This window comes from Trachemys scripta, chromosome 1 (assembly GCF_013100865.1).
Source record: "Trachemys scripta elegans isolate TJP31775 chromosome 1, CAS_Tse_1.0, whole genome shotgun sequence".
In the NCBI taxonomy this organism is placed as follows: Eukaryota; Metazoa; Chordata; order Testudines; family Emydidae; genus Trachemys; species Trachemys scripta.
This window is the reverse complement of record NC_048298.1, coordinates 217,634,996-217,647,805: the sequence shown is the minus strand read 5'-3', so window position 1 is coordinate 217,647,805 and position 12,810 is coordinate 217,634,996. Positions and strand designations below refer to the sequence as shown.

At 41.4% G+C, this 12,810-nt stretch overlaps 1 protein-coding gene across 3 annotated transcripts in view; it reads left to right on the top strand.

Annotated features, from left to right (window-relative positions):
- Nucleotides 1-755: 755 nt before the first annotated feature.
- SHROOM2 (shroom family member 2) overlaps nt 756-12,810 on the top strand; it is a 196,310-nt gene continuing 184,255 nt past the window's right edge. For 2 of the 3 annotated variants that reach the window (XM_034757287.1, XM_034757266.1), the window contains exon 1: nt 757-1,285. In XM_034757287.1, the coding sequence (XP_034613178.1) occupies nt 1,064-1,285 (222 nt within the window). In that variant the 5' untranslated portion in view covers nt 757-1,063. Of the gene's footprint in view, nt 1,286-12,810 lie in introns of all 3 variants that reach the window. The other variant, XM_034757277.1, reaches the window with a different exon arrangement.

Genomic DNA, 12,810 nt, shown 5'->3' with positions numbered 1-12,810 from the left:
GCAGAAGCGCCGCCCTCGGCCGCTGCTCCAGCCCGCTCAGCGACGCAGCTAAGCCCGCCAGGGGGCCGGGGCTTGCGGACCCGACCCCGCACACAAAGCAGTTAACCCTTCCCGCCCCGCCACAGAGCCCCGATCCCCGGCCCGAGCAGGGAGGGCAAGACGCGCGCTGGCTGGGGGGAGAGGCTTGAGGGCCTGAGCAGCTGCCGCCCCCTCCTCCTCCCCGCTCCGCTGCTTTAGCGCTGGGAAGGCAGGAGAGAGGAGGAGGGGGCGGCGGGTGCAGCCGCCGGGGGTTGCTCACGGTCACGGCTGGTTGCCCGGCGGGGGATGAGACCCCAGCCCGGGGTGGGGAGCAGCCCCCTGTGTGCCGGTGCAGCTGCCCCCTTCCCCCGCTCCCCACTCGTGCATGCGGAGAGGGCGCCACGGGCCACTGATGCCCCTTGCGTCCTGCCCGGGCAAGCCGCTGCGTTGCCCTCCCGCTGCTGCCCGGCCTCTGCCTTTGTCTGGCCCCACCTCGCCGCGCGTGTTTCAGCCCCTCCACCCGTTCCAGTGCGGGCCCCTGGCCTGGGTCCTCCCCCCTCCCCGTTGTGTGAGCGCCCGGGTGAAACCCCCCCCCCCCCCCACACAGGGGGGAATTGCGAATCCCACTGTGACTTTGCTCCCTGTTCTGCAGTATTTGCCCCCCTGGGGGGAGCCAAAGGAGGGAGATCGCAGCTGCTTCCTCCTCCTCCTCCAGCTGCGAACAAGCCCACTGCAGTGCCAGGGTGAACTCTGCCTGCCGGCTGCCAAGTCCCCACAAGTTTGGGCACAGAGCAGTTTCGCAAACTCCCCAGCTCTTCCCCTCCACTTGTGGCCTCCACGCTTGCAACATTCAAGCGGGATCAGGAGGAGGAGGCGAGCAGGGGTGGATCACTTCCACCCCCCGTGGGACCACGCTTGAAACTCTTGTTAGGTATGTGGTTCCTAGGTCAGCCGCAGCACGCTGGATCCGGCTAGGAAGAAGCTGAGACATTTGGGCAGGAACCTGCCTTTAGAGTAGCTGCAGAAGCAGCAGCTCGGCAGCGCCATGGAGAACGTGGAGTTCAGAGGCGGACCGGAGAGATTTCCAGACAAAGATCCCCGGCTGAATGCAGTGTTTGTGGATCAGGGGCAGATGATGATGATGATGGTGGAGCAGAGAGGAGGGGATGGGTACAGATTGGTGGAAGTGTTGCTGACTGGAGGGGCTCCTTGGGGCTTTACCTTAAAAGGAGGAAGAGAGCATGGGGAACCTCTCATCATCACCAAGGTAAGATACCTTTGCAGGAGAGCGAGGGCTGTTACCTGACACGTTCCCCATTTTTCTTATCTTTCGTTTCGTTGTATGTAATCTCTCCTTTCCCCCACCTCTCAGGTTAACCATATCTCTGTAGTCGTTACACCACCCAAACAATAGGCTGGCATAATGAATGACAGTCATGGGAACACTATACTTGTATCGACCCTTGCTGAAAACGGCCAGTCTCTTTAACAAGCTTCTCATATCATGATCAGACTTAGAAGCTTGAAAGTTGCTCAACAATTTTGAGAAAAGTGCATGATAAAAATGTCATTTTTTGTTGCTCTTGGTCCTAATGTGAATTGCAGTGTGCCAGTGAACTTAAGGGGGATCTTTCTCGGCTGGAGTTTTCTAGTTTGTTGCTTCAGTGGAAGACATTTGCCTGTTGCTCGTAGTTCCTGCTTGATCACATCATGGGTTCATAATTTCCTTAACCTTCTTATTAGTTCCTTGTCCAAACGGTACAGTTCCCCTCTCCCCAGTAGTGTACTGCTGTTTCTTGTCTCATTTCTCCTCTTTAGCACTGGCCTGCACCTGTAATAGAAGAACGGTGTGGGGTGGGGGAGGGGGCGAGGGGCGGGTGAGAATGTAAATAAACAAAGCAATAAACTTCCCTAACTATTAGGCTGTTGTATTCTATTGCTTGTTGGAAAAGTAAACCTAGGGGCACACCTGCTTTAGCTGTACTTCTATAGTTTTAGTTTATTCACTACTTATGTAATTTTTTTATAGTGTAATTGTATCAGACCACTGCAATACTCTTCAATTATATACATCAATCCTGCTATATATATTTGACAGGGTTTTGTTTGACATTTCATTGCACAGTTATGTATGTTCGGAGAAACCATTCTTTTTGTTAAACCCATTTATAAGGCTGTACCTAATAGCTATTTTTGGCGACAGCATGTCAGCTTTACAACTTTCAAAATGTTGCTGGTTTAAACTTCTAGAAAACAGTTCGTTGCTTTTAATTTTCTTTTTCTCCCCATCAAAAACCTTTCAAATAATTCTGAATGACCGTTGAAATGTTGAGAAAATGAGTGGAATGAAAGAACATTTTCCTCCACCATCCATAGTAGAAATTACTTCAGGGTTTTATATTATTGTACTGTATTAAAGTTTTGACACAAGCCAGGAAAATTCCAAGTAAAGGCTAGCACTCATTGCCCTGATTCTGAGTTTTCCATGGGGATTTTGTTAATTTTACAAAATATTTATTTCGCATAGTATTTTAAATCTGATTTAAAACAAAAGTTCTGGTGGAATGTGATTAAACATGTTGTATGAGAGAAAGAAAAGGCTATTGGGTAAAAAGTGTTTATGTATGTGTATGCTGTGTTTCACTATTAAACTGAAATATACATGCTATGTATTAGGCACACATTACTTACTTGACAAGGGTGCATTATTATGTGTTTTCTAAAAAATTGACAATTGTGGTATATGTTTTGACCCAAGAATTCCCTTGTACTTTCTTAAACAAACAACTACATCAGGATTTAACTGATGGTTTAAAAACCATGAAGGCAGTTGTCTGGTTATGCAAGCAAAAAACAAAAACAGACCCTTAGTCAAAAAAAAAAAAAAGTCAAAATATATTTTTCTGAAGCTTTGTTATGGGAGAAATACAACTCTTGGTCTGCCAGCTCCAGGGACATTTTGCCTGTTCCTATTTTACAAGTACATAAAGAATGTGAGAGGTCAGCAAATCTTTGAACATCCCAGAGCAAGAACTTTTCTATTGTTATTGTCATACTAAGTAGGTTTTTTTCTCTCTCTGTATGGGTTTACAAGTTTATGTATTCTGGGCTTCCCAAATTAGGGCTTATCTAAACAGAAAAGTGAGTGTCTATCATCTATGTACCTTTTCTCCAACCATGCACCTTTAGTTTTAGGGCCCAAGAACTCAGAAATTTCAGGATCCTAAAGAAGAGGACTATGTTACTATGTTAGATTCTCACTCGTGGAAGCTGAAGTGGTTCCTAATCTGAAGATTCTCACATTGTGCGGCAGACAAGGGCATGATTCTGCAAAAATGCACATCCATAACATTACTAATGTAATAGGACATTTCTCATAAGCAAAGCTACAAATCTGCTTAAGCGTTTGGAGTCTTTACATGTATGTCCCAAGCCTTGTTGTTTGAGAACGAAGGATGACCAAGATGTCCATGGCAGTTGCATCCATATATCTCATGGAAGAATTTTGTGGGCTATATGTCTGCTTCCCTGTTTTTCCTTACCATACACAGGACAACGACTACATAAAGGGACACAGCTGGCTTAAAAATTGCATCTCTGTCTGAAAAGCAGTACTTAAGATTACTATAACTGAACAAGATTAAAAATAGAAATATTTTTTTCCCGAAAACACATAAAAAGAGAAGGGAGACTCTCGGGCAAGGGTAATTTCTAAAACTAGTCCTGATTTTCTTTTTAAATTGACTAAATTTTAGTTTAACAATCTACCAAGCTACCAGAATGCACTGAGGGAAAGGCATGCTAAACCGAAGCAAATCTATGTTTAAATCTCAGTAGGGAGATAAGTATGTGTGCCATAACATCCATTGGAATGTTGGGTGCAGGAAGTATTTTACTCATCCAACATGCAAAGAAAGGTCAAACTAGAGTCATCCTACTAATACCCAATAACAGTACTAATAGCGTATCCCACTTAACTGGATGATTAAGCTGGCTCATTTCAATATTTCTTCTTACCCTGCAACCGAAACAGAAAACTTAAGGTTCTACCTACCTACAGGAGCACACTTCTGAGTTCACCCACCAATAGTGTGTGTGTGGGGTGGTGGTAGGTTATTTTTTTTTTTTTTTTTTTTTTTTGATGCAGTGATCATGAAGAAAAATGGTACATGATACAGCTTGTTCAGGTCTTGAACATAGTCGGTCTTCTGAAACTCACCCCACCCATATGCAACTGCATTGTTGACTAATACTTAAATGTATTTTTTCAGTGTCTTTAGTATCCTCACTTGACAATAAAATCTTACTCCTGAAAGCAAAATTAGGGATTTTCAGTCTGGTTTTGCAAATCTTTACATTAAAAAGTACTAGCATTATGCTTTGTATTTCTTCCACAGCTCTGTGCATGTCTTCTAGAGCATTCCAAAAATTTGCCCCCAAGGCAACTTATTTTTGCCTAATATGGTAACTTTGAACCTTGAGGAAGAGGATTGACTTTTTATAGCAACTTGCAGAATCTCTACTTTACCTGGACCACCACTCTCTGTATAGGTGTGACTTTTAACTATCTCATTTTTTTTTTAAATGAAGCAAGCAAGCAAACACTGAATTTAAGAATGAAAACCTCAATATTGTCATGGGTGAGCCTTTAAAAATAATATCTTTATTGATAGCTAGCTAGTTTTAAATATAGTTAACTTTTCTCTTTTAAAATGTCTTTTTGATAATAATCAGAAAACGTACCTGTCATTCCCAGGTTTGGATGTAGGGGATGGGTAGAAAATATCAATTTGGAATTCAGTTCATTTGCAATACTAACAACAGGTAAAGAATCACAAATCGTCCTGGAATTAACATGATCGAGATAACTTTACTGATAACGTATGTGAAACATTTGCAGTGTATGCTTAGAGAGTTTGATGCACTGTAATGCTGATACTACTTAAAAGAATTGCTTTAACAAGTGCCTGCAGCTATACCTCTTTGAGCTATGAGCTCTCTGTAAACTAATCAAGATTGGGCCTGGTTCATAATGGGATGAGAGACCTCCAAGTGAAACCTGGGTTGTTGCAAGAAGTGTTGCTGATTCAGTAGGTGAAACTCTTCACTCTGAATCATTAGTGAAGGAAAGCTCCAACTGGAGATGTCACCTTTAGATCAGGAGCAGACTCAGAGTCCTGACTACTTTTTTCCATTAAAAATTCCACAATACTTTTCTAATGGGCGTGTGTGCCTGGTGTTTTGATTTGTTCTGTGTTTGTACAGTGCCTAGTACAATGGGGTCCTGCTTCATGACTAGGGCTCCTAGGTGCTATGAAAATACAAAGAATAAGTGTAATGGGCAAATTGTAATTTGAATATCTACATTTGATGTAAAATTCCTCTGTTCTAACTAGATAAAATAATTCTCCCATATTTTCTGGCTCAAATGGTTATGTAGAGCTATTTCATTTCAAAAGTAGCTGCATTTCAGCAGTGGGAGAAGAGACTATTTTTATAAAGAATTTTTGAATCCTGTAGCTTTAAAGACTTGATATAAATGTAAATAATTTTTTTTGTTTAATGATTCAAGGGTATCAGAGTTATTTTTCAGACTAATGGCTATCCATGTGTACAGAAATCTGTAGGAAGACTTTTTTTGTTTCCTCAAGTATAAACCAATCATTTTGTACCATTAGTCATTTGACAGGCTGGCAAAATGGCTGATTGATTGACACTACAGCTAGATGAAAAGATCAAGAATATATGTGCCAAGGATTTGGCTCAGTTGATCTTGGTTTTTTGTATGTACATATAGAATTTTTTTTAAAAAAATGAATCTTGTCTCCTGACACACAGGATAATGAAATCTTATATTTGTGAGTTTTAGCATACATGTGTTCTCTAGAAAAGAGAGACCGAGACTCTGTTGTCTATTATAATTAAGGCTTTTTGTTGAAATGAACACTTACCAGTAATACTTTTCCAAAATAAAGTGCAGATTTGCTAGTAACTATAAATCTAACTTTATATTAGTGGGTAAAATGCTGTATTTGTGCAGAAAAAGGACCACTAAGGTAAATAGCTGATTCACAGGTTGTTAATATTGTGCTCTAACACATGCCGAGTGTAGTCACGCCGCCAGCGCTGCGAGAGAGTTCTCGCAGCGCTGTATGTACTCCACCTCTCTGAGGGGAGTAGCTTGCAGCGCTGCAGGCTCTGATCACGCTAGAGCTTTACAGTGCTGCGCTCGGGGGGGTGGGGGCGGGAGCGTTTTCACACTCCTGAGCGCAGCAAGTTGCAGCGCTGTACAGCGCCAGTGTAGCCAAGGTCACAGAGTTCAATATGATCTCTAGCTAGTGAACTTTTCATTCTTTGTTGATAGAAATGCACGGGGGAGCAGAGCCTGTCCTCTTAATGATCGTCATTACTATTGTTCATTTACATAACCCCATCTCTAGGAAAAAGCAGCAAACTATAAAAACCAGTAGTTGAATCCATAGAATCACACCTGAATTACTTTATGCCTCACAATTCTCTTCAAACCCTTGATTTAGTCCTTCGAGTGGAGCTGCTCTTTGGGATAGTACTATCTAAATCAAACCTTCCCTAAAACGCTGCATTTGTATGTTCCGCTCTCTGGCTTTAGAGCATTTTTAGGGAATATTTACATGTTGAAATGAAGATTCTGAACATGGACAAGTAGTATCCTGTTGTTGGGGGGTGTTGGTGGTTGTTTTTCTAGCTGTTTTTCTCAGTAGGCAGAAATTTGCCATCTTAAAGGTTTAGAGAGAGACAAGATGGGTGAGATAATATCTTTTATTGGACTAATCTCTGTTGGTAAAAGAGACAAGATTTCAAGCTACACAGAGCTTTTATTTACTGTGCTGTTTCTCTTAAGCCTGGCTGAGTGGCTTGCCCCAGAATCTACCCCTTTGTTGTTCTTCAGATCCCTCCTTAAAACTCTCCTTTGCCCGGATGCCTACTAAAAGCTCGACAATAGTTAGGCTGCTGATGTGCTGAGACCACTGCCTATCATGCTGACAATATTGTCTCACTATTTCCTTGTACTCCCCCATATGTCTATATCGATCTGTTTCTTGTCTTACACTTATACTGTAAGCTCTTTGGGCAGGGACTGTCTTTGATCTGTGTTTGTACAGTGCCTAGCACAATGGGCTCCTAGATGTTATAATAGTGTAATGAAAGGGATTCCACAGCGTGAAGGGGAAAGCAATGGAAGTGAATATGGTTTTGGGCTGTATTAACTTTTTGCTCTCTGCCCCCCCTGTGGCTTGGGCTTAAATAAACTGGAAAAGCTGAGTTGGTTCCCCTGTCCTTCTATGAGGTCCCCACTGGTACTTCGGGTAAGGAAGGAGCTTAATGCCACATTGGAATTCTCTTTTCTGTAAGGGCTTTTACACATAAGAGTGCAGAATGTCTTATGTTAAGTAGAATGTGTGTTACTTTGGTTTGTCTATCTATGGTGTCATTTAAATAGCTCTGCCTTGATTTACATAGTGAAGGCTTTCTTACTCAAACAGTCATGGTAACATTAGAAACTTTTCCACAGGACAGTATCTTGTAATGTTTTAAACTGATGGCAAAAACATAACTAGAAATGTATTATCGTTCTTCACATTGTGCCAACAGGAGGACTGAGATAAGAGAGAATGAATAAAATGGCTTGTGACTCATAGGAATCCATCTTTAAGCTTGGCTCAGAAGAGAGGCTAAAAATTCCCTCTTCTCAGAAGTCACAGGGTTCTGCTTTGACTGATGTATCCTTTGACTGATGTGCATGTAGTTTTTTAAACAGTATGTGTAATGCTGAAACAATACTTAATATTTTTTTCCTTGGCACCTGTCACTGTTTTAAAATGATACAGTAGAACTCATGTTGTTGTGTGAAGAATCCTATTTGTCACTAGCAAAAAGGAACACTGTTTTGCTGCTGTTGCCTTGCTTTCCTCCTCCCTCTACCCTCAACACACTCAGTTACGTATAGGTACCTGGCCTGATCGACCATTGGTTCTTTAAACAAACAATAACAACACACAAATAAAATAAAAAAATAAAAACACAAAGCCAGCCAGAGGAACTAGCCAGACAGTTCCCACTTATAGAAATTGTGTGACTAAACCCCCTAGGTAGCTTTGAACATATCAATGTATTATTTAAGTTCTCTATCAATGTAATACAAAGAGTTTTGCCTTGTGTCTGTTGCCACTATTCTAACATGATTCTCAAATATATCTTGTTACAGTAATGGTACCAATTACAGACAAAAAATTAAAACAGCAACAGCCTTCTGGTAACAGTAATAAGTTATCACAGGGTTGCTAAAATATGTTGTTAACTAACAAGCTGAATGTTATGATTGTGCGTTTTTGTTTTTTTTGTAGCGTTTGGGTTTGTTTTTTACTCAGTATAGCTTGTGTCTTTGCAGTGTGTTTGCCACTTTAGCTGCATGTGTTTAAAAAGTGGGAAAGAACAAGTGAATGGGAAGTGAAGTTTAGTCATGAATAGATTAGAAGGATATAACCAGCCTGTTGTCAGTGAGCCAGTATTACCTCACTGCTCTTGAGTTCTCGCAACAAGTTATTAGGTGCCTTTCTTGTGGGCTGTGCTCCTTTCTATGTATTCTTGTCCTTTTCTTACGGTGTGCTTTGTCATCATGCGCATGACCCTAGACCTGTGGCTCATTCATTACAGAAACTTGAGACAGGCCTGAGCAGTTCAGCAGAACTCTTACTCAATGTACACCTCATGATTAAGGCTGCAAGTTTGTCATGGAGGTCACGGATTCCGTGACTTTCCGTGATCTCCGTGACTTCTGCAGTGGCCGGTGCACCTGGCTCAGGGGCAGCTCAGGCAGTCCCTGTGCCAGTTGTACTGGCTGGTGCTGGTCTTGGGACCGTCCCCTCCCCGCCCCCCAGCAGAGTTTGGGTGTGGGAGGGTCAGGGGTTGGGGCATGGGATGGGGTGAGGCGGACTGTGGGCTGTGCTTATTTGGGGGGTTCCCCAGAAGCAGTGACATCCCCCTCGCTCAGCTCCAAGGCAGAGGTGTGGCCAGGCAGCTCTGCACATTGCCTCCGCCAGCAGGCACTGCCCCCACAGCTCCCATTGGCTGCAGTTCCCAAAAATATCTGTGACTAAAAATACCCGTGACTAAAAAGTAGCCTTATTCATGATAGATGCAGTTTCATTAACAGTTTCTTAAAATATATCCGGTAAAAACAACAGGTGAATTGATTTCAGTTATTTCATGAATTTGTATAGTGCTTGGTAGATGTTAATTTATATCAAAGTAATCTTGTTCTCAGTCTTTTGAGCCAGTTTTTGACTTTGGGTTATGGATGAGGTGATGATCCATTTGGAATATGTTGGGAAAAATCCTGTCCCTACTGAAACCTGTGAGAATTTTTGCCATTGATTTCAGTGAGGTCAGAATTTTATCCCATTGTTTCTGTAAAAAAAGTTTGCAGTCTTTCAAAAGTTACACGAAAGCTAATGCAATGTGATTGGATCTTGAAAGGATAGTACTACAATTGTGATGGGTTAGTCAGTTCTGTAAGGTTTGCAGAACTTTCATCAAAAACCAATAAAGTTCAATATAGCGAATAGACTCTAAAGAAGGAAGGTGATCAGCTTTTTATAATGAAGGTGGTTTAGCAAAAAATGGGGGAAAGGGAAGGTTTGCAAAATATACACCTCTACCCCGATATAACGCTGTCCTTGGAAGCCAAAAAATCTTACCGCGTTATAGGTGAAACCGTGTTATATCGAACTTGCTTTGAACCGCCGGAGTGCGCAGCCCCCCCCCCCCCCCCGAGCACTGCTTTACCGCGTTATATCCGAATTCGTGTTATATTGGGTCATCTTATATTGGGGTAGAGGTGTATATATTTTGAATTTTTTAAAATTTCATCAGTTTTGAAATTCAGAATTTTTTTTACCAAGTATTAGTGAAAGAAAAGCAAGTGCTTGTAACCCTATGCTACATAAAATTAGCCAAACGTTGTCTTTGAAAGCAAATTTATTTTCTCTCTTCCAACAATGTGTACAACTTTAGGTAAAGTTTTTTAGAAAACTCAAAACTCTATCTTTATTGTTCATGTGTTCAAAAAAGAATTTAGTGAAAGTTTCTGAATTATATTTTAGCTTTGGTCACCTCAGCCTAACTGGATAATGATATTAGCATTTTGCATGAAAATCATAGTTGTTGACTAAGTATTAGCTAGGAAGGAGTTTTCCCATCAGAGTTCAACCACACTATCAGTCCTCTACATCTAGTTTAACCAGAGAATTCTTGTTTAAAAAACTCATGTCAGGCCTTCAAAGGTAGAAGAGTAGTTTGTGGAAGGCAGCAGATAAAATGGGAAACCCCATTAATAGGTTTCGTATGATGCTGAAGCGTAAGGTACATTGCAGAATGCCTGACTACCCAAAACTGTATAATCCCACCATTTCTCCAGTAAATGCAAGAAAAGCAATGGGGAATTAAATAAAAGTAGGCACATGGCCAAAAAAAACCCTATAAACGTCTGTATAAGAATGTGTGAAGCTTAAAAGCAAACCCACTAGGATGCTTGGCAATGGAAGAGGATCTTGAAATAACAAGTATTTCTGAATCCTGAGGATGCCTGACAAAAGTCAATGAGAAACTGTAAAACACAGGCTACGTAAATTATATGAAAGGGATAGATTGGGTGACAGATATTGTGGTGTAGATTTCTATTGAAGAGACTCCATGGAAACTCAGGAGAAAATACTTTTTACTGGAGAGGAACATATGGGACAATCGATAGGGATACAAATCCCAAGTCATAGGAACTGGACTGGGCTGTACTGTTATTTCACTACATAATGTTTGTTATTTCCTCTTTGTACTTTCTGCCTCTTCCTACTTCTCCCTAAAATCTCTTTATCTTCACCTCATCCTTTTCTAAACTATCTCTTTAACCTCTCCTGACTACTTATTCATGCCTATCCACTCAAACATAGGGCTTGAATACTTTGACAGATGTATAATAGTCTGAGGACTGAACCTACTAACCAAAGACCACTTTGAAAGCTGGGGGAGGCCCAGGGTTCAAGGGCAATGCCAAGCAAAGCAAAAACCTCTCAATCACCATTCATTGAAAAGGGAGGAGCGGGAAGTGTGGGGATTTCTATTAGAGTGGTGCTGCCCCTGGACCTTGATCGGGGCTCCAGATTTTGTATCAGCCTTTGATAAATAACAGTTTGATAAATTGCAGCCTTCTCCTCCCAATCTTCTTTGTGAACATGCACACTCTCATCCCTCTGGATTCCGGAAGAGAGATGGACAGTTATTTCATTTTCCGTCCTACCTTACAACCCCAGTGTTTGGGGGATGGGTGGGTCTCTGCTACTCTCTCCTTTACCAGACTTTTAGTTGCTATGATGGTAAGGTGTTCCCACTAGTCTGACTCCCTCTTGGCCTCAATTTTGAATCCTAGGGCCGGGGACCAGGACCATCTCTTTGTTCTGTATTTGTAAAGAACCTAGCACAATAGTGTCCTGATCAACAATGTTGGCTGCAGGTGCTATGGTAATACGAATAGTTACAGTAGTCAGACTCTCAATTTTCGGCCCCTGCTGCAGCTCATTGCTCCTCCAGCAGCATCATAGAAATTTGCCTGATTCTTGTCAGTTTCACTGTTGCCCACACGATTCTGAACAGCTTCAATTAATTCTAAATTAACATCTTTATGTTGTGTATAAATATCCAAGCCTCAGTGATAATTTTTAAAATAAAATTTTAGCCTTCCTAAAATGTACATGGTTTTTAAATTCTCTCCTTTTTTCTTTTTGGAAAGGCAGGTTCTGACTCATTTCAGATCCTGGTTCTAAATCTTCTGTTCTGCAGCCTGTAGTGCATTCAGTCAGTGATGGATTGCTTTGATACTGGACTCTGAATGATCCAAGTAAGAAAGTATTCTTTGAATGGGGAATGGCAGAGGAAGATTGGGTTGTTTGTAAATGAAAGGTAGTACCCACTGCTATTCTAAAAATTACAACTGTGGCACCGTTCTCTTCCATTCTAGAGGAAAACCAAATTGTCTTAAGCCCTTGTAATGGGATTTTGAAGGCCACAGATGTCTTTTGTGTAGATGCTGTTTTATTTATCATATAAAATACTTTATTAGATGTAAATTTGATTTGGCTGGTTTTGACTTGGAAAATGAAGAAGAACCCTCACATATTTTTCTTCTACTACTAGCTAGATATACACAAAACATTGCAATGTTCCTCCTGAAGTACACTAATGACTACTACTAGTGCTGGTGCAACTAATGCTTCAAAATGCTTAACATGTTATTAATGCTAATTTTATGACCACATTCTTTTATTAGCAGTTTAGAGTTACTCATAACTCTTCAGAAGAGTTATATTATAGTGCTTCAGGGTGGTATTTCAGAAACATGGTTTCGTAGTAAAGGAAACAGCAGCACTTCTTGCAAAGTAGCACTACTATACCATTTTTCTCATTATCTTATACGAATATCATTACAAAAATGAGGGATTTTTTTTTACTTCAATAGGAATTGAGGATGCTGGGCATCTTCGAGGAAGTTCTTACCATCTTGCAGAGTCATGCCCTACCAGCACTAACTTTAGAGCGGATGCAAACATCTACAGGCTTTGCTAAGAGTTTCTTAGAGTTGTATTAGTCATGAGATGAAGTGAGTAACACCCCTGATGTACAAGTCTGGGTTTCCCATCATATTCAGATGTGCAGCCAGATCTCCTGAAGTGAAACTGCATTGCCCTATTGTGTCTACCCTAA